The sequence below is a fragment of the Mus pahari genome, chromosome 1, assembly GCF_900095145.1.
Source record: "Mus pahari chromosome 1, PAHARI_EIJ_v1.1, whole genome shotgun sequence".
Taxonomy (NCBI): domain Eukaryota; kingdom Metazoa; phylum Chordata; class Mammalia; order Rodentia; family Muridae; genus Mus; species Mus pahari.
The window spans coordinates 113,112,241-113,133,707 of record NC_034590.1 but is presented as its reverse complement, the minus strand read 5'-3'; the positions used below and the strand labels follow the sequence as shown (position 1 = coordinate 113,133,707).

Below are 21,467 nucleotides of genomic sequence, written 5' to 3'. Positions count from 1 at the left end.
TGGGCCCTACTTTAAAGGGTGCTTTGCGCAGGATCTGCGTGGGGGCGGGGTCTCACGGAAGGGCGCGCAGGCGAAAGTGAGAAGGGGTGTGGCTGTGGAGGGCGAAAGGACGGGGCTTCCGGGTAAGACACGGTCTGCGCCTGCGCAGTTCTGGAGGCGGTGCAGAAGCTGGGCTATGACGGCAGAGGGGCGGGGCTATGGCGAGCCGAGGGGGCGGGGGCCGCTAGGAAGCCCCGCTACGCAGGCGTTGACGGGACAGTCGGGCTAGAATCTTCCCTGTGGGCTCCGATCTTACACTGTCCTAGCCTGGAACCTGCACCCAGGATGGGCCGGAAAGTGACCGTGGCCACCTGTGCACTCAATCAGTGGGCCCTGGACTTTGAGGGCAATTTCCAGAGGATTTTAAAGAGTGAGTCTTGGGGTGGCGGGAGACAGGAAGAAATCAAAGTCCACAATGAGTAGGACACGGCAGTCAAGGCCATCTTTGCCCAGGAGAGACTCACAGCGCTGGGCGTGGGAACAGATAGAAGGGTAATGCCTGGTGAGCTTTCAGGGAGACTTCCTGATTTGGGGGACATGTGAGGAAGCAAGGCAAGAGTGGAGATAGGAGTGCCCTGCCAGCCGGGCAGACACTGCCCTCGGCCATCGTGTAGGATCTGGTGGGTCTCTAAGGTTACCTGGGGCAGGGCTGCGCATTCTTGGAACTGTTTCAGTGAGCTCTAGGCGTTTGCAAAGACTAGGTATCCGTGTTCTAGGGTTCCCGAGGACGATCCTCGTGGATGGGCATTGGGAGAAGGCATACTGAAGCCAGGAGAGGTCTCAGGTCAGAGTAGGATGTTGGCGTTCCATATACCTGTATTGTTGACATTCAGATCAGCTCATCATTGCCCCCAGGAGATAGAACTGGGGATACTCTGTGCCGAGCTGCAGACTGCTCACCTCAGGATATCCGTGCTGGAAGCCTCTGGAGGAAGGCTAAACAGGAAAAACAAAAAAGCAAACAAAACAACAAAAACCCAAATGTATTATTTATTGCATGTACATATGCATGCCATGATGTGCATGTGGAGGTCAGAGGACAACTTGCAGGAGTCAGTTGTCCTCTTCCACCATGTGGATCTGAGTGAGCAGTTTTCAACCTGTGAGCCACTGTGAGGACCAAATGACTCTTTGGCAAGGGTCAAAGATCAGATATCTGGCATCTCAGATATTTACATTATGGTTTATAACAGCAAAATTGGGGGACAGACGGTCACCTCAACATGAGGAACTGTGTTGAAGGATCACAGTATTAGGATGGTTGAGAGCCGCTGCTCTAAGTGAACTCAGACCGTCAGGCTTGCCCACGAGTGACTTTACCTACAGAGACATCTGGCTAGCCCAGGCGTTTTTATTTTTTAAAGTATTTTTTGACCTGCTTTTGTGGTCAGTGTCTATGTCTTTGGGGTGAAGATGGGCTGCCTTGCCTGCATGTTGGCAGCAGCTCTCAACCTGGTGCGGGTGCTGGGTGCTGGCACCAACCTAGGGGTGGAAGCCTTCACATCCTGTCTACAGCTTTTTCTTATAGCCAGTTTGGGTGTCTGCTTAATGATTATCCATTAAGGTGTGGCATACCCTCCTCAGTACTAAGGTCACCCTACCCTCCCTGTTTCTGGTTACCTACACGTGGGTATAGGTGCCTGCGGTCCTCTGCTGTAGTGGGTAGGAGCCTGGCTTTGGCTGTATCTACCACAGCAGCCTGCTTTTTCTACCTTTTAATGTATCCTAGCTGCTGAATTCCTTCTCCCTCCCTCTCTCTCCATATAGGTATTCAGATTGCCAAAGGCAAAGGTGCAAGATACAGGCTTGGACCAGAACTAGAAATATGGTACGGCTAAGCACACTGGCGGCCCCCACCCCCACCCCTTGGAGGGCAGGTAGAGGAACAAAAGATGGGAAGAAATGGGGCAGAATTGAGAGCAAGAGGATGCATTTAGGATGGCAGCAGCTTAAGAGTGGGCCTGGTTCAGGGCGGGTGGGGGAAGCTGGATAACTCCAGGCTTCCTCAAGGTCCAATAGGAGAAAGAGGTTGAATGTAAAGCCAGGCTGCCCCACCTTCCCTGATGCTGAGGTTTCAATGTCCGGCCAGCATTCCTCTGTCCCAGGGTGATGACTTGGGGGAGAGGATTAAATCATCCCTGAGTGGTATCTTATATAAAGGCCCCAGGAAGCCTGCTTGTCTCCCTGACAATGGGCCACCTGCCAGGGCCTTCTTTGCAAACTGATCGGAGCCAGGATTCAGAGGAATGAGAAAGGTACCGCCTCTGAAGGAGGGAGCAGCCTGTAGCAGGCATTCGTTCGACAGATACCTTGATTTTATAGCTCCAGGCGCAGAGCTGTGTGCGGTGGGCTCCTGTGGTATTTAACATGGTGGGTCTGTGTTCTGAGACACCTTCCCAGTTTTTCAGTTTCTTTATTTTTTAATTAAAAGAAATTTTAGATTTATGTATGGGTGTTTTGTTTGCTCATCTCTTTCCATGACTGGTGCCCACAAAGGCCCAGAAGAACATGTTGGATCCCCTGAGAACTGGTATTATGGACAGCTATGAGACAGATGTTGTGAGCCACCATGAGGGTGCTACGGTTGGATCCAGGACCTCTGCAACAGCAGCTGAGCTATCGCTCCAATCCCTTTAAATTTTTTTATATTGTATTTATTTGTGGACGTGTACATTCTCGCTCTCTTTGTGTGCGTGTATATTGTGGGGGGGCAGGTCTGAGAGATCAAATTGGTGGCAAGTGCCTTGACCCACTGAGCCATCTTGCTAAGCCCATGTTTTCGTTTTCCTATTTGGCCATGAAGAGGTTTCCTTCTGCAGTCTCAGCATCTTTAATGGTCTCTCCCTGGTGCTCTTTTTGTGAGGGTAGAAACCGATGCCTTGATTCCGTCTGCTGTCTTGGTGGGCCACCACCTTGTATGCCTCTTAGCAGCTGCAGCTCCTCTCTGGTCTGGAGATACCTTCAGGCTGTCTGCTAAGCTCTGCTAGTTTCCTGTCTGTCTTTGAGGCTCCTGGCCAGCCATGGGTTCCAGAATGGCCTCTCCTTTCTTCGTCTCCCTCCCTACCGTGCTCTGATGCAGTGGGTCACGACCCCTTTGGGGTCTTTATCAGGTATTTACATTAGGATTCATAGCAATAGCAAAATTGCAGTTAAGAAGTAGCAACAGAATAATTTTGTGGTTGGGGGTTGCCGTGTCATGAGGAACTGTGTTAAGGGTGACAGCATTGAGAAGGTTGAGAGCCACTGATCCGTTGGCATCATTATGGATGGCTGTGAACCACCATGTGGCTGCTGGGATTTGAACTCAGGACCTTCTGAAGAGCAGTCAGTGCTCTTAACCGCTGAGCCATCTCTCCAGCCCTGGAATTATTCTTAATAGCTCCCTCAACTGGGAGGCTTCAGGAAAACCTGATCCAACTTATCATGGTATCCCTGGGCCCCTCCTTGTCCCTCACTGCTGGTCTGTTCCCTCTCTCTTCAGCGGCTATGGATGTTGGGATCATTATCACGAATCAGACACTCTCCTGCATTCACTCCAAGTTCTGGCTGCTCTCCTGAACTCTCCGGTCACTCAGGACATCATCTGTGATGTGGGGATGTAAGTGCCAACGTGAGGGTACAGAAGGGGAAGCTCAGAGGAAAGGCAAGTGCAAGGGGCTCCTGCACCCAACACTTCATTCCGGGGGTGGAGTCCTAGTGAGACACCAAAGCCCTTACGTTGAATGTGAGTTTTGTTTGGCCCTGTGGCCACTTAAGCTCCCCAAGGTAGTAGCTCTTAGAAACAGTTTTGGAGTTCTTCCAGGAGCTTCAGGGTACCCATGAGCTCACTGACAAAAGCAAGCTTTATGTGCGCCCTGCCGCATGGTTTTCTTCATGGTGAGTCTTAGAGCAGCTGCATGCCTCTGCTGTCTCTGCACCTAGGCTTCCTTGCCCTAATACATCCTTCCAAACAAGAGCAGAGGTAGGATGCGTGCACTCTGCCCTTCATCTGTCAACAGCCCCTAGCCCTGGCCAGGGCTGGTGATTGTTTGGTTTGGCTGAGGATTTGTGTTTTTAAATTTCCTTATTTTGTGTGTTGTGCATACTTGCGTGCCACAGCATGCATGTGGGAATCAGAATAATCCGTTGGGAGTCAGTTCTCTCTTTCCACCATGTTGAGTCCTCGGGACGGAACTCAGGTGGGCTGGCTTGGCAGCCCTTCTGAGCCATTTCACCATCAACATGGTTTGGTGTCTCTGAGACGGTCTTATATTACCCAGGTTAGCCTTGATCTCCTATGTAGCTGGGTATGACATCAAACATCTGATCCTCCTGCCTCCACTTCCAGAGTGCTGGGATGAAGCCCTTGCTTTGCAGTCCCATCCCAATGTGCGTCACTTGGCTTGAGAGAGGACTGGAAGCCTTGTGGCATGAGTTGCTCACAGTGGCCATGCATGAGCCATGACTAGGCCTTGGGGCTGTTGACAGATGAAGGGCAGGGGAGCCTCTGGCTATATGAGGAGTCAGCAGAGGCAAGCAGTGATAGAAGCAGTTACTCTAAGCTCTGGGGCATCCAAGGAGACTTGTTTGAGGACACTTTATTTCAAAGCTAAAAAAGAGCGTTAATAGTTTCTCCAAAGATCTGAGGACGCCTCATACCAATGCACAGCATCTGAACCAGGCAGCAGGAAACCCTGTAGCAAACAAGGTGGAGGGTACAGCCCAGTGCCTGAGGCTCTCCATCATACACACACACACACACACACACACACACACACACACACACACACACACACAGGTGTGAACTCTGGGCTTTAATGAAGGGCTTGCTGTGCAAGTCTGAGGATCCCAGTTAGGTCTCCAGGACCCATGTAGAAAGCCCATGTACATTGGGATGCTTTTGAAACCCCAGTGCTAAGAGATGGGGTAGAGGAATTGCTGAGTCTGGGTCTGTGAGTCTCAAGCTCAGTGAGAGACACTGCCTCAAAAAATAAAGTGGAGCGGCTTGAGAGATGGTTTAGTGGTTAGAGCACATTCTGTAAACTCTCCCTCATTCAGTTCCCAGAGCTCATATCACAACCACCTGACAACTTCAGCTCCAGGGCATCTGTCACCTCTTGCGTCATACACATGCACAAGTGTGTGTGCACTTACATGCACACAGATGCGTGCATGTAAATGTGCATACAAATATTTGTGAACATATATGTATGCACACATGACCATACAGACACAAAATTAAAAGTAAAGGTTAATCTTGACAAACATAAGATGGAGCTGAATAAGAGGACATCCGATGTTGATCTCTGCCATCCACGTGTGTATGCATGGGTGTACACCTGTGTATACACAACATAAGAACACTTGACTCTGTAGTTAGTGCCCCTGCCTCTGCTTGCTGTGCTTGTGTGACGAGGTAGACACGCATCCTCCCTCCTTTCTGCAGGCCTATAATGCACCGGAATGTTCGCTACAACTGCAGAGTCATCTTTCTCAACAGGTAGGTAAGGGCAGCTGGCATACCTGTGCCTGGCTCTTGTTGGGGATACCTTGAGGGGTGCCCCTTAGTGAGCACAGCATACTGGCCCAGAAATTCCCATGACTCTCCTTCTCTGGGGCTCAGCCACCCTCACTCAGGCTAGAAGAGGAGACTCAAGGCTGGGTTTGTTTGTTTTATTTTAACCCTTGCCACCTGGACAATAGAAAAGGTGGGGGATGTCTCCTTGCCACGCCCCCCAAACCACCCTCCACACACCAGCCTACAGCAAAGTGCAAATGTTGGGTGGATAGAGCCATGGAGTATTTCTTCCCCCAACCCAAACAGAAACCTTAAGCCTAGAGAAAAAGGAAGGAAGGGGGAGGGAGGAAGGGAGGGAGGGAGGGAGGGAGGGAGGGAGAAAGGAAGGAAGGAAGGAAGGAAGGAAGGAAGGAAGGAAGGAAGGTAGGTAGGTAGGTAGGTAGGTTTGCTCAGGACTCTGGTTTTGAGCCAGCTCAGTAGCCTTATGTTATCCTATGGACAAATTTTGTGGCAGTGGCCTGCTTGTCCAAGGAGTTTGTTGTGAACAGTTTTTTTCACCTGCTGTAGGAAGATCCTGCTCATCAGACCCAAGATGGCCTTGGCCAACGAAGGCAACTACCGGGAACTGCGCTGGTTCACCCCCTGGGCCAGGAGCCGGTGAGTGGCAGCTTCTTCAGCTCCAGTGTAGTCCCAGCCACACACTTCACTAAATGGCCTCTGCACATGCAGCCTCAGCTGGGAGGTGAGCCACAGAACACTAACGGAGGTGGTGAGGTTAGAAGGACTGTTCCTGCCATTTGGGAACAGGTCATTCTTCATTTGGGTTGGGGGAACTGTCCTGTGCAGTATATGGTGGTCAGAGGTACCTCAACCTCTGAGTAGAGTTTATTAACCAAAATTACCCTGAGCTAGGTAGGCATGGTTGTGCACATCGTTCATCCTGTGCTTGATGTCAATCTTGACTACATAGCGAGCTCCAGGTCAGCCCGGGGAACATGGGATTCCACACGTTACCAAATGTTTCCTAAGGCGACAAGATGTCCCCATTTGGAAAGCCCTGCTCTGTGTTTTAAGTTACTCTGAAGAGACACATTACCATGGTAATTTGTTTAAAAGTAAGCATTTCATTGGAGCTTGCTTACAGTTTCAGAAAGTTAGTCCAGCCTCCTGGTGTTCCTTTTTTTCTTTTCTTTTTTTTTCTTTCTAAGCTTGCCATGCTTCATCAAAATGTTCTTCATGAAAGTAAATCACAAGACAGTCTAAACTGGGTTGTTTGAGACCCCCTTTGTCAATAAAATTAGTTTGACTTTGACTCTTTTCATCTTAGCCTCAGGTAGACTCTTCCAATAGGGCAAAAAGCAGCCACATTCTTCACCAAAATATCACAATAACAGTCTCTAGGTCACATACTAAAATTCTTCTGAAACTTCAAGCACTTCGTGTGTTTCACCTTCCCAGCGGCAGTGCCCAGCGGTGGGGTGGAACGCCGACCCACACATCTCAGCTTTTCCATGCTTTGATTCTTTCCTTTCAGACAAACTGAGGAATATGTCCTCCCTCGGATGTTACAGGACCTGACAAAGCAGGTGCATCCTCCCCAGGGCTTCCCGCCAGTGCAGGTTGAGGGTGGGACACAGGAGGAGCTCTTGGGTAGAGTCAGCATAGGTGGGTAGGTGGGAAGCACAGAGTGGAACTTCCATGGTAAGGGTCAGAGATTACAAGCCAGGCTGCAGGAGTCAGCCCTGAGAGTGGGTAGACTCCGATCAGGGACAGTTCTAGGAAACCACAGACAACCAGCTGGTGGTGGGCACATCTCTAAGCTTTGTCCCTCTTCTTACATTGTGGACCTGGGATTCTGGCTCTTCTTGCAGCCTTGGTGAATGGTGACGTCATTGGTGGCAGGAGATGGAGAGGAGGAGAGGGCCTGTTGCAGCCATAGCAAAGCTGTGTGGGGAAATAGGAGCAGTGGTGTATGCTGGGGCAGGGCACACCCACAGTGAGGAACAAAAGCCTTAGGCCTAGAACAGTATGTCAACCTTTAGGAAATCAGACCACTGTGTAGCACAGTAGGTGGCCCTGGGATCTAAAGCGGGCTTCCTCCCCCCCCTGCAGAAAACTGTGCCTTTTGGAGATGTGGTACTGGCCACCCAGGACACCTGTGTCGGGAGTGAGATCTGTGAGGAGCTCTGGACACCACGCAGGTCAGCCAGTGGTTCTGTGCCATCCATTACCCATCCTGGGCCAGCCAGTGGGAGGACCCAAGCTTTGCAGTTAAGGTCATGTCCTTAACCAGATAGATAGCTAAGGGGCTACAGGAGCCGTCAGTCACCCCACCTGACTCTCTCTGCAGCCCCCACGTCGACATGGGTCTGGATGGTGTGGAGATCATCACCAATGCCTCGGGCAGCCACCACGTGCTGCGCAAAGCCCATACCAGAGTGGATCTGGTAACCATGGCCACCTCCAAGGTGGGCATTGAGCAGGGTGGGTAGAGCATAGTCATAAGTTAGGAGTTTATCAGGGAGCCCCCAGGAGCAATGGCACCTGGGCAGGGCTCAGCCACTTCTGGTACATGCTTAAGGCTGTGGTTGCAAGCTGTATTCCGTTGCCATGCCTGGTCCCTCCCAGACTCCTCTTCCTGATACCTGGCCCTAACTGCCATCATTCAGAGCATTTTCTGTTGACATTGCTGCAACAGGGAACCAGGGTGTGCTCCCATCCGTGGTTGTCATGGAGACGCATATCAACTTGTATGTATAGCCACTGACCTTGGACACAGTGGAGCATGACTGTTAATCCTTGGTACAGCTAGACATGACACTGGTGGGCGATAACATCCAGCCCTTACAGAGGTTACCCAAGGTCACTAGTGCTTCTGGTGATCCCAAAGCTCAATGCTACCCCATCACACTGCTCTAGCTGCAGTGGTCCTGTCAGATGTGGTCAGCAGCACTGCATTGAGAGCTGAGGGAAAGTAAAAGTGCATATTCTATGGGATGCCTAATACCTGGTGTCATGTAACAGGATTCTTGGGAAGACCCAAAACAGGTCTACTCACTCCAGATAGGGAACCAATTGGAGACCAAAGTAACAATGCCACCAACATTCAGCATGGTAAGCCAATGAGTCCATTGGAATTACCCAGCAGTGTAGGTGAGGGGTTACAGACATGAACAGGCATGAATCAAAGGCAGCTGCATCACCAAAGTCCATCGACAGCTCGTAAAAGCTGGAGTCCTGGAGCTCTCCTCACAACTTGCAGGCAATTTGACAGGGCAGAAAATCTCTTCAGGCAGCTTGCCTGGTCTGAGAACCTCTCAGCAGTCCTTAATGTTTATGTGATCATGGAGAGGGAGGGGCCTTGGGCATCTGGTAAGTTTCAGGAACTTCCTGAAACTTGTAAATTATTGACTTCCTGCTGTTTTAATTTGAAGGAAATTGTAATACATCTGATAAGGCCTCATGAATTGGAGCTATAGGGCTTTGTGTCCCTTCCTGCATCTACCATCTCTGTCAGAGTCTGGATGCCAATAGCAACTTTGGACCAGGTGTACAATGGCAATCTGGTGCATCTAAGTATCCTGTACAATGCTAGTGGTAATCATAGGTTATATCCATCATTGACAGCTGTACTGTCACTTGTGTTTCTTCTAGAATGGTGGCATCTACCTGCTGGCCAACCAGAAGGGCTGTGATGGTGACCGTCTCTACTACGATGGCTGTGCCATGATTGCTATGAATGGGAGCATCTTTGCCCAGGGCACTCAGTTCTCATTGGATGATGTGGTAATGAGCGGAGCACAGGAATGGGGAGCAACCTTCACACTGCCAAGTCAGTTGACTGCCCATCTGCATAGCTCGCTCTCCCCTGAGTGTGAGGAGGGATTCCCCTGGAACATGTTTTAGCTGAACATAGAGCAATGGAAAATGTCCATGCTAAATATGGGCTGTAAATGTTGCTTTTATTTTCCTGATGTAATTGTCATCTTGGAGGCTTAGTGCCTCCATCTGCTAACCTCGGCCTTGCCCTGGAAGATTCTAGCCCCTGTATAATCTCATCAGGGCCTTGAATGTTTTCAGCCTCTAAGACTTACTGCTGAATAAGCTCACCCCTTCCTAGCTCTTTCTGATCTCTGGCTGGCTGATTCAACTCAGGTGCTGGTGTCAACCGACAGATGCAGCTGGAGAGAGTTCAGGTCACAGCAGCATCCATGTCAGGCAGCTCTCACCATCGCCTATAACTCTAGCACCAGGACTCCACTGCCCTCTTCTGGCCTCTACAGGAACTGCATTCACACAGACATGCACACAAACACACACATGAATAAAAATAAAATACTTTCCCTTTTTGAAGAGGAAAAGGTTCAGGAGGGCAGTTCTGGGTGCATAGCCCCTGCTGGGAAAGGTTTGACCCATGCACGTGAGATAGCAATCCTGTGCTTTCTCTCTGCTTCTCCACCCAGGAGGTTCTCACTGCCACCCTGGACCTGGAGGACGTCAGGAGCTACAGGGCAGAGATCTCATCTCGGAACCTGGAGGTCAGTACCCTGGGAGATGCCAGCCTGAGTGCTCAGGCAGGCCTTGCAGGTGCCCCAGTATGCTGTGGGCCAAGGCCGTGAGGCCAGCATGTGGAACCATGCAGATATACCAGCTCATTCCCTTCCCCTGATCCCTAGCCTCCACTGGTCTGCTTTCTGCCTGTAACCATAGGAACACTTTCAGAGATAGCGCTGCACCACATCTACTGTTGTATGCCTGGCTCTTCTCACTAAGTTTAGCATCCCTGGAGTCCATCCAGGACTGGAGTGGAAGCATAATAGGGCTCTGCTCTTTTTCACTGTACAGTGGTATTCTACCCAGTGGCTACCCACTCCTCCAGAGTTGTGAGTGAATATAGGTTTCTTTTTCCTGGATGTGTCTGCTGAGGAGTAAATCTTCTGGCCCCCACGTGGCCCTCACATTCAGGCTACTGAAGAGGACTGCTCTCCTGAGTGGCTGTTCTCCCTCCCCTTCCCACAGTTCAGGGAAAGCTCTGTAACCTCTCTGCTTTGCAAGCACTGGTCAGCACCTCTCAACTTTGATCAGTCCTTCCCACTTCCCCACGGGCTTGTCTGAGTCTTCGATGGCTGCTGGAGTCCCGTGCCTCACCCGTGAAGGGTCCAAACTGCAGCTGTCGCTATGTCCTGATGTCTCCCTGACAGGCAACGAGGGTGAGCCCATATCCCCGGGTGACGGTGGACTTTGCCCTTTCAGTCAGTGAAGACTTGTTGGAGCCCGTGTCAGAGCCTGTGGAGTGGACATACCACAGGCCTGAGGAGGAGATAAGGTGGGTGCCCATCCCTGGGCTTAGATCCTGTTGCTTTGTGGACACCACCATCCTGGTGGCCGCCAATGTTTGTCAGGTGTAGGGACTGCAAGGATTCCCAAAGTCTGCCCAGGAAGTTAAAGATTCAGTGGCCTCTACATAGTGAATTCAAGGACAGCCAGAACTACATAGTGAGACTTGTTTAAGAGGAAAAGAAAAGATGCTGTGGCTGAACAGGCCAGGCCAAGCTGCCTGGTCCTTCTCAGGGTAGTCTCCTTATACTGTGATCTTAACCTCTGAGGCACTGCCCCAGATCTCAGTGTCCCCATTTTACATGAGGTATCTCTAGGGGTTTCCACCAGACTTGTTTCAGAGCTAAAATGCCTAACTTGACATGAAGTGTGCTTATAGCAGATAGCTTAACAAGAGCCCAGTTGTATCTCTGCACTACCTTCTGGGGGCTTCACGCAAGGCTACTGCATAGGTGCAGTGAGCCAGGCTTGGGGCTCCAGACTCAACACTGTCATCTCCCCTTTGCAGCCTGGGACCTGCCTGCTGGCTCTGGGACTTCCTTCGACGGAGCAAACAGGTAGGCTGTTTTTTCTCCATGTGCTCTCCTAGTTGGTGTGTGAGTCTAGGATAGGTTAATGATATTTTTCTTTGGGGGAGTATATGTGAGTGAACTGGCCAGAGGCCAGATGGATGAAACCTGCTTTGAAACTAGTGGTCTGTAGAGCTGTCAGATGTCAGGAGACTCCCACATCTCCTGATGTGTGCTCACCGTAGGACTGGAGAGGCAGCCTGGGGCCCAGAAGAGTGTCTCCTGTCCTTTAGGAAACCTTTGTCAATCGCGTGTCGTTTGTCTACCCCGGGGCTAGTGCTGAGCCCTGCGTTCCTTTAGGGCTCTGGGACTCACAGGACTGTGCTAGGCTGCAGACCAAGTGGGGTACAGCCTGTCTGCAGCTTGGTTCACACAGACTTGGTTGCCCCTTCCAGGCCGGATTTTTCCTGCCCCTGAGTGGTGGTGTGGACAGTGCAGCCAGCGCCTGCATCGTCTACTCCATGTGCTGCCTGGTCTGTGACGCTGTGAAGAGCGGAAGTAGGTGACATGGCGACCATTGATCTGAGGAGGGTGTCAGGTTTGGAACCAGGCAGGGAGCTGAGGACCAACCCAGGTCATGGGCACCATGGGTGAAGGAGGCTTTGTTGCTGGGGACAGATGTCACCTGTCCTACTCAAGTCCCCAAACCCAGACCAGTAACAGCCATTCCTGGGAAGTTAAAGATGTGGCCTTGTCTGTCTGCCACTGTCAGTCAACAGTGCAGCCCTGGAGGGTGGCAGACATGGGTTTGGGGGTCTGGCAACCTAGAACCTTATTCCTCCATGGGTGCAGTGGTACTGAGAATAGCCTGAGCAGCACAAGAGGAGAAGGTTAGCCTAGCACAAAGCACAGGCTAGCCCAGCACAGCAGTTAGCCCAGTGCAGAGCAGTGAGTTAGCACAGCTGGCTCTGTGGGAACGGGGGCCAGTGGACAGGCACCAGGGAGAGGGACTTGCTCTTTTTTTTTTTTTTTTTTTTTTAGGACTATGGGCAATGGACCAGGATAGATTTGTGGTCTCTAGAATGATCAATGGGAGCTAGATGCAAGGCAGCTTGGGAGATGGACTGTGAGAGATGGATTGTGACCTTAACCTCAGACCAGGGTTATCTGGGTGATCTCTAGAGATGGACTGGAGTTAACGTGTGGGAGCTTAGGATCAGACCAGGGTACCTAGGACCTATACAGGCTCCAGGGAGATAGACAGAGGCTGGCACTTGGAAGATGGTGCCTGGCTGCATTGGCACTTGAGAGAGAGGCCAAGACTTTGTGGATATAGAGGTTCTCATCCTGCTATGGTGGCCCCAGATCGGGAAGTGCTGACAGATGTCCAGAACCTGGTGGATGAGAGCAACTACACCCCTCAGGATCCCCGGGAGCTCTGCGGACGGCTGCTCACTACTTGCTACATGGCCAGCGAGAACTCCTCCCAGGAGACCCACAGCAGGGCCACAAAACTGGCTCAGCTTATTGGAAGGTAGGACTCCATCCTCTGCTGAGCTCAGGCTGGCACCATGGCAAAGGTCAGAGCTGTGGCTGCAGTGTCTTCATGTGTGTCTGGCAGCTGAGTGCAGTGTTGCTGGGAAGTGAGTCAGGAAACAACACAGCCAAGCCACGTGTATAGTTCACACGTACACTGTACAGTTCACATGTACACACACATGCGTGCACACACACACGAGCATGTACATGCATAAACATGCATCACCCAGCCTTGCCCCTAGGTGCAGATGCAGGTCATATATTCCTATCTGGAGAATACCATAGAGCTGGTCCATCAGGCTTTGGACATAGCTTGCAGGCTGTGTAGGGAAGATCAAGGAGACCTTTCCAAGAGGTGTGACTGCCTCATCCAGAATGTTCTTTTATTTTGGCTCTTTGGAAGGACAAGAAACTGCCTGTCACACAGCCAAAAGCCTTCTACCAGCAGTTCCGTTCTTGGGCTTATGCCCAAAGGAGTTACAAGTCCAAACAGTTCCCTCTATGGGACACCCCTGGTTGTCAGCTCGTCACAGTGATGAGAGGAGGAAATGACCCAAATGCCCATTGGCTGATGAATGGCTAAGCAAAATGAGGTCTGCACACTGTGGAGTAGTACGCTGAAGTTAACGGGTGTGGAGTGCCTTTGCCACATAAGTGACTCTTGGAACTGTCATACTGGGTGAAACACAGCAGGTTTCAAAGGCCTCGGCATGCACAACCCTGCATCTGTGAGTTACCCAGCCCGGCATCTCCCTAGCAGATCTGTTAGTCCCGACTGTGGACTGGCGATTGTCAAGCTGGGACAGGTGGGAATGGAGAGTGACAGCCACTGAACAGGATTTCTTTCTGGGGTGGTGAGCAGTAACGGTTTTATAGTGTTGTGACTGTGCTGACCATGGCTCAGTGCCATGCTGAGGGGTAGTAAAGGACCAGAGAGAGGGCTAGTGGGTAAAAGTGCTTGCCGCCGCCGAGCCTGATGCCTGAATTCAATCCCTGGGACCCACGTCCTGTAACGAGAGAACCAACTCCCAAAAGTTGTTCTCTGACCTCCACACATACATACACACACACACACACACACACACACACACACACACACGCCATGGAATGTGTGTCCCCTCCAATACATGTGATAAGAAAATGTTCTTAATTTATTTTTTTAATTATATAAGTAGTATAGGTATGGGTATGTGTGTGACAGAGAGTGTGCTAAACTCCTGAAACTAGAGTTATAGGCGATTATGAGCCCCCATGTGGGTGCTGGGAATCAACTTCATGTCCTTTGGAGAAGTAGTCAGTGCTCTTAATTGATGAGCCATCTCTCCAGCCCCAAGAGAGGGAGGGATACATATGTATTTCTCCCCTTTGGAGACAGGTCTTGCTCTGGAGCTCTGGCTGACCTAGAGCTCTCAGAAATCCACCTGCCTCAGTGCTGGGATTAAAGGCATGCACCCCTACACCCAGGCCCAAGACATGTTTTTAAATGGCAGTTAGGAATGTCTTAGCACACCTGTGCTGCCCCTCTGCCTGCTCTTACAGCTACCACATCAGTCTGAGCATTGACCCTGCCGTGAAGGCTATCCTGGGCATCTTCAGCCTGGTGACCGGGAAGTTGCCTCGGTTCTCAGCCCACGGAGGAAGCAGCAGGGAGAACCTGGCCTTGCAGAATGTGCAGGTATGTGTTTGAGCCCGGCTGTGGTCCTCACAAAGACGGGAAGGGTAAGGTAACAGAAGACAGGGGCCTGGGGATGAGATGGGCAGTGCTGGATTAACCTTCTGCAAGTCTACTAGAGACACTGGCCGTGCAGCCATGCTTTGGGTTGCAGGTCTCTGAGTGTGGGAGCGTGGGAAAGTGTGTGTGGGTGTATGTGCCCATCAGAGCCTTGGAGAGGTTGTGCGCCAGAGCATAACCACACATGGGTGTATGTGGGGACCTGTGCACTTCATCGAGGCCTGGCATGGCTGGCCCTGCCCTACCCCTGGGCTGCCTTGGTTAGCCCACAAGCCGCGTGTCAACAGGGAGAGACTCGGTTGCAGGGTTTATCTGTTGGGGTGTCAGCATTGCCATCTCTGTCCCTTGTGTGCATGGCCACCTCTCCAATGGTAAATGGTGTAGAGGCATTGCTTGAATAGCTTCCTGGCCGCCATTACTCAGTGCTGGCCTCCTGTCACTCTTGGTGCTATCACCCTGCTGTGGACTGGTGCAGAGGGAGCCTGGGAGGCTTCTCACGGCACGCCACGCCACGGCGCGGCGCGGCACGGCGCGGCACGGCGCTCGGTTGTTCCTGGCTGGGGTTGCACTGTAGTGCAGCCGCTTCCCGGGTCCTAGCACAGGATAACTTCCTTTTTCCCTCACCCAGGCTCGGATTAGGATGGTGCTTGCCTACCTGTTTGCTCAGCTGAGCCTCTGGTCTCGGGGTGCTCGAGGAAGTCTTCTTGTGCTTGGATCTGCCAATGTGGATGAGAGGTGTGTGTGGCTGGGATGGACTCGGACACCCCAAGTCTCTAGAAGGGAAGTTTGGTCCTTTGAAGACAGTCTCCCTGTAATACCCGGATATCCAGAGAGTGCAGCCCAAGATCCTTCTGTTTTTCCCCAGCCCCGCGCACACTCATGCAGCTCAGGTTGCTTTGTCCCTGGTCACCTCCAGCTCCTGTCAGCCGTGCTAGGACCCCCACCTCCTCTTCCTTTCCCGTGCATCAAAGGCCATGTCATTGCAAGCAGTTTTCCAAACAAGATGGTTGTTTTTCCATGTGAACTGGAGACAGATCCCTTTGTTCTTTGCTTTAAAACCATCCAGTGGTACTCTTGTTTCCAGGTACAATCCATGCAACCTCTGACCCAGCAGTGCAGACTGGTAGCTCCCCTTCCCAGGCTCGGTTTTCCCACTTCCCTTGGGTGAGCTGCCATGCCTCCTTACGTGCTCCCATGAGTTCCCGTGTGCTCCTCATTTTTAGTTGAGGGATCTTAAAACATCATGTATCCATTGGTCAGTCTTTTCACCTGACTAGTTACGAACTGGTCACTCGCCTGTCTGTTCATTACTGACTACCCATCCACCAGCCAATCCCCCCTCTATCCGCCCACACATACATACATACATACATACATACATACATACACCCCCACCCATCTATACATGCATACATACAGACAGACAAACACTCCACCCACCTTCCATCCACCCACCCATACATACACACATACATACATCCCACCCACCCATCCATCCATACATCTATCTACCTGTCCATTCACCCTCACATCCATATATCCATCCACCTACTCATCCATCCATTCATACATCCATACATACATTCATTCATCCATCCATTCATACATCCATACATGCATTCATTCATCCATCCATTCATCAAAACATACATATATCTACATACACCCTCAATCATCTGTGCATCCACTCACTCACTCACATATACATACACCACCACCACCACCCCAAACCCCGACATTCACAGTTTGGTTTGGTTTGACTTTGGGACAGCTTTTTACCATGAAGCACTGGTGGCTTCAAACTTACTTTGTAACCCAGACTGCCTTCAAACTGAAAGCAATCTCCCTGCCTCTGCCTTCTGAAACTGAGATTATAGGATTGTGTCACCACACCTAGAAGGTTTGGGGGGGGGGCACACACTGTTTCATGCGTGTGGAGGTCAGAGGACAAGTTCCGGTATCAGTCCTCATCTACCTTGTGTGAGGCAGGCTGTCGTTGTTCACTACTGTGTACTCCAGGCTGCCTGCCCTCCAAGGTTCTGGGAATTCTGTCTCCATAGGAGTGCTGGGATCACTCATAGGAGAGATGGCCACCACTGTGCCCAGCTTTACGTGGGTGCTGGGAATCTGAACTTGGATCCTTGTGATTGTGTAGAGAATGCTTTACCTACAGGACCATTCCCCAGAGCCCAAGACTGTTCTTTTTTCTCCTCGGTGAAGTGGGGGGGTGGGGGGTGGGAAGAATCACCAGTGAGGGTAGGGTTGAGAGGAGGAGACAGGAGCATGATGGGGTTGCCACCCCTCTGCAGTGGCACCCAGCTTTGGGTTTTTGTTTGGTTGGTTTGGTTTGGTTTGGTTTGTCAAGGTTTTTCTTTTCTTTTCTTTTCTTTTCTTTTCTTTTCTTTTCTTTTCTTTTCTTTTCTTTTCTTTTTTTTTTTTTTTAAAGATTTATTTATTTATTATATGTAAGTACACTGTAACTGTCTTCAGACACTCCAGAAGAGGGCATCAGATCCCATTACGGGGGGTTGTGAGCCACCATGTGGTTGACTGGGAATTGAACTCCTACCCACTGAGCCATCTCTCCAGCCCCAGTTTTTTGTTTTTTTTTTTTTCTTTTTCCAAGAGATGGTGCCAAGAGAAGCAGTGAGTCAGGAGCTTGAAGAGGAAGAGAGATGATGAGGCACAGCCTTAAGGATGATGGATAGTGCCTGAGGCATCCTGGGCCCAATAAGTTCCATGAGTGTTTTTGATGACTTGCTAGAGGACTTGGGGCTTGGTTTAGAGTTATCCTGCGGCTGTGACCTCTACTGCAAACAGACTGGCAGTGGGCTCAGGTCAGGACAGAGCAGCCTGGCACGGCTTGCCACGCCTACTCCCAGTGACGTTAGGAGGGATACATCCAGTTCCACACGTTGCTGGCAGGTGGTGTAAAGGGCCACCTCCTGGGCTTTGGGTCACTCAATATTTGGGGTACAAGTCAACCCAAGCAGTCAGGTACCTTCTGATGATTCCTGCCAGAAGTCTCACTTTCCGGGAGAAATGCGGGGCTTCAGCACAGTCCATATCATTTGTACACATAACTTGGGCCCAGGAGCGTCCATCAAGGAGGGACAGGAGCGCCTACGAGCTTGGGTTTCTAACATTAGCCAAGCTACTTGGTGGCTGCCTTCTGAAAGAGGACTGTTGTCCCAAGCCTGTGGGTGACTCATAGGTGAGTGAGGGTGGGGTGGGTGTGTTCTTGCTAACAGAAGGCCAGAACAATGGCCAGATGCACACAGTGGACAGCCATGGCTGATGACTAGTGTCACCTGAGCAAGAGGTAAGGGGACGAAGCCAGGTCCCACCAGGAACCCCTGAAGCAATGGAAAGTGGAGATCAGCATGTGTTATGGGCCCTGATGTGTCTCTGCTACTGACAGTCTGAGTCCCACCACAGTTGTGCTATCCTTCTGTCCTATCTGAAGACGCTTACCTGAGGCTAGTAGATTCATCACCGTTTGCCAGTTTAGCTTGGAGCCACTGGGTCAGCAAAAACTCCTATGTAGCCAGGAGATGGGTGATCTCACCAGGTAATCCAGTGTCCTGGGACAGAGCTGTGACAGTGGGTGGATTGGGAGATGTATAAGACCTGAGTTGTTCTCACGGTCACTGCAGGGTAGCTGCTCCAAGCCCTTGAAGTGCTGAGGCTGCTGGACCTCCTCCAGGCCCCTGCAGGCTTTCCCCGTGCTCACCACCAACCCCACCCTCCCTGTACTCTCCCAACCATCAGCATCTTGATGGCACCCTGTGGTCTTGGTTCTCTAATTCTTACTCCCCTGAGGAGGCCTGTGGTTGCCTCTCAACCCCACCCTGTAATCCAGGTCCGTCTCTGTCTGGAGTCAGTTTACCTTTGGGGACCTTTGTGCCATGCGAGGTCCTGGATCTAAAGCTGTGGATAGCAGGCTGAGTGTGTACGTGTGCCAGGTCCTGTCTTCCCTTCCGAGGCCTCTGTCCTTTGGCTCCACCTCGCTGACCCGGCCTTCTAGACAAGCTGTTGCAAGTGGGCTGATTGCAGTGCCTAAGCATTCTGAGCCCACGCAGGTGTTTACCCAGTGTGCTCAGCTTCCTCCAGGGCCTGGGCTACACTGGGCTTCTGAATTCTAGGGTCCCTGGAAGAAGGGAGCCCTTGGCCAGCACTGGTATACCCTATAACCCTCAATACCCCAGGAACCATAAGGACACCATCCTTTCTCCCTGACAGTCTCCTCGGCTACCTGACCAAGTACGACTGCTCTAGTGCGGACATCAACCCCATAGGTGGCATCAGCAAGACGGACCTGAGAGCCTTTGTCCAGTTCTGCGCAGAGCGCTTCCAGCTTCCTGTTCTGCAGACGTGAGTGCTCCTGCCAGTGTTCCTGTGGCTCCTGGGCCACTGGGGTCACACTTGCCCTACTCAGCCACCCTTCTTAGCTCCCTGTGCCCTGCCCTTCAGCTTCTGTTCCTGCACTCACAGTTCTAAGTGTCTGAAGTGGCAATTCTTCCAAGACTGGCTCTTCTGCTGCTGTCTCAAGGCGGGGAGGCTATGCAGGCACCTGACAGGCCTGACCTCTGGGTACCTATTGAGGACATCATCACAGCCTATCAAATTGCCGGGCCACTGCAGCATTGCTCCTGGTACCAGGAAATGTCTGTGTCCTTGCTCCCCTCACAGAGTCGGCCTTGCCCACGGGGGACCTCAGCAATATGAGGAGATCCTTTTGCTTGTCACAGAGAGTTAGTTCCTGGCAGCTCGTAGACACAAACTGGGGATCCTCCCAAAAGTCCTGCAGTGTGTCAGACTACCCCACTGTACCTTCCCTGCCAAGTCTTCTGACCCCAACAGCCCTGTAGTGGAAGGTCCCTGCCCTGCGCTTGTCAGCTCCTTCTGCCCTTAATTCATCGTCCTTTGGGTCATGGATGAGCCCAGGCATGGCCAACCCAACCGCAGTCTGTCTAGGGATGTCCTGCCAAAGCTCCAGAGCACATTAGCAGCCCTGGTGACTGGCTCGGTGTGTCTCCCTGCAGCATCCTGTCAGCACCGGCCACTGCGGAGCTGGAGCCCTTAGCTGATGGGCAGGTGTCTCAGATGGATGAGGTAATGATGGTGGATGTGTCTCCCCTTCTCATTGGATCCTTCTGCCAAAAGGAGCCAGACCTTGTTGCCCCAGGCCCCTGGCTAAGTCAGGCTGACAGAATCACTGACCTCAGACACTCTGACTTAGCTTGCTCATTGTGGTTAGGGCTGAGGAAACGGGAGATAATGTCGGTCAGAGGGAATGTGAGGAGGGCAAATGAGCAGGTTCCCCAAAGCAGGTTCTCTACCTCAGCAACCTTGGAGTAGAGTCGGCCACCTCCCATGCCTAGCAGGGTTTGGTCATCTTCCAAACCTATATTTCCTGTCACCAGTAGGTTCTGAGATCCCTGGCTGGGTATCAATTTCCAGCCCTGTGGAGCCTCACCTCCCTGGACCTTTGGTCCCCAACTGCAGAGGCTGTAAGGACTCTCCCAGCACCACCCCACTGCATTTTGAACATACTTCTGTCCTCATAGGAAGACATGGGGATGACGTACGCAGAACTCTCCATCTTTGGCAGGCTCCGGAAGGTCGCGAAGGCAGGCCCCTACAGCATGTTCTGCAAACTGCTCAACATGTGGAGAGACAGCTGTACACCAAGACAGGTGAAGTATGTGTGACATCAGGCTGAGCCACCTGGGCGTGACCCCGAGATGATAAGCTCATTTTATACACAATAACATTTTTTGACTTTCATCCTTAGCTACTTGGGGATTCCTGGCTGCTCTAAGTTAACCTAGGTATGGGCCAACCGTGCAGGTATACAGGTCCATTACAGAGGCCTCAGAATACAGTAGGGCTCTGTGGGCCAGAGGACTTACTGGCCACATAAACCCACCTGGAGGCCTCCTGGAGCATAGCTCTGGGCTGTCAGAACCAGGACTCTACAGTCCTGTAGCTCAGCTAGCGCCAGCCCAGCTGATACATCTCCACACTGCTGTCAGGAAAAGCCATGGGCAGGCCTGGCACCTGCTGGCTGCTTATTTTCCCCCAAAGCAGGGCTCTTAGCCCTCAGTCTTTCCTGCCTTTCTAACTGAAACCCGTGTGTCCCTTGCCGACCAGGTGGCTGAGAAGGTGAAGCTATTTTTCTCAAAGTACTCCATGAACAGACACAAGATGACAACCCTCACACCAGCATATCACGCTGAAAGCTACAGTCCTGACGACAACAGGTTTGACCTGAGACCCTTTCTGTACAACACGAGATGGCCCTGGCAGTTCCTCTGCATTGACAACCAGGTAGGCACGGCCATAGAGCTTTGTGTGTCATGCCTGGGAGGACACACAGGGGCTTCCTTTGAGGAGAAAAACTTTTTTAAATGCAAGATGGCATGGCATAGATTATTTTATATGTCCTGGAACTCGTTTTGTAGACCAGAAGGGTCTTGAACTGACAGAGTTCTGCCTATGTTTGCCTCCTAAGTGCTGGAATAAAAGGAATACACAACCACAGACATATATATTTTTGAAACAGGTTCTCTCTATGTAGCCCTGTAGAACTTGATATGTAGACCCTGTAGGGCTCAAACTTGTAGAGACCCTCCTGCCTCTGCCTCTGGAGTACTGGGGTTAAAAGTGACACGACTTTGACTAAAGCAGACTTAGCTCCTTCCCCTTTCCCTCCCTCCTTTTCTTTTCTTTTCTTTTCTTTTCTTTTCTTTTCTTTTCTTTTCTTTTCTTTTCTTTTCTTTTCTTTTCTCTTTCTTTCTTTCTTTCTTTC

General features: G+C 51.3%; 1 protein-coding gene across 3 annotated transcripts in view; it reads left to right on the top strand.

Moving 5' to 3' along the window:
• The first annotated feature begins 222 nt into the window (after positions 1 to 222).
• Positions 223 to 21,467, top strand: part of Nadsyn1 (NAD synthetase 1) — a 23,215-nt gene continuing 1,970 nt past the window's right edge. The window contains exons 1-20 of one of the 3 annotated variants that reach the window (XM_021203005.1): positions 223 to 409; positions 1,807 to 1,867; positions 3,521 to 3,637; positions 5,465 to 5,518; positions 6,104 to 6,193; positions 7,071 to 7,122; positions 7,649 to 7,737; positions 7,887 to 8,004; positions 9,191 to 9,322; positions 10,000 to 10,074; positions 10,738 to 10,862; positions 11,382 to 11,430; positions 11,838 to 11,940; positions 12,748 to 12,916; positions 14,461 to 14,596; positions 15,282 to 15,388; positions 18,896 to 19,027; positions 19,699 to 19,768; positions 20,224 to 20,352; positions 20,810 to 20,986. In XM_021203005.1, coding sequence (XP_021058664.1) covers positions 325 to 409; positions 1,807 to 1,867; positions 3,521 to 3,637; positions 5,465 to 5,518; positions 6,104 to 6,193; positions 7,071 to 7,122; positions 7,649 to 7,737; positions 7,887 to 8,004; positions 9,191 to 9,322; positions 10,000 to 10,074; positions 10,738 to 10,862; positions 11,382 to 11,430; positions 11,838 to 11,940; positions 12,748 to 12,916; positions 14,461 to 14,596; positions 15,282 to 15,388; positions 18,896 to 19,027; positions 19,699 to 19,768; positions 20,224 to 20,352; positions 20,810 to 20,986 — 2,070 coding nt within the window. In that variant the 5' untranslated portion in view covers positions 223 to 324. Of the gene's footprint in view, positions 410 to 1,806; positions 1,868 to 3,520; positions 3,638 to 5,464; positions 5,519 to 6,103; positions 6,194 to 7,070; positions 7,123 to 7,648; positions 7,738 to 7,886; positions 8,005 to 9,190; positions 9,323 to 9,999; positions 10,075 to 10,737; positions 10,863 to 11,381; positions 11,431 to 11,837; positions 11,941 to 12,747; positions 12,917 to 14,460; positions 14,597 to 15,281; positions 15,389 to 18,895; positions 19,028 to 19,698; positions 19,769 to 20,223; positions 20,358 to 20,809; positions 20,987 to 21,467 lie in introns of those variants that run through there. The other 2 variants (XM_029537381.1, XM_029537385.1) reach the window with 2 other exon arrangements.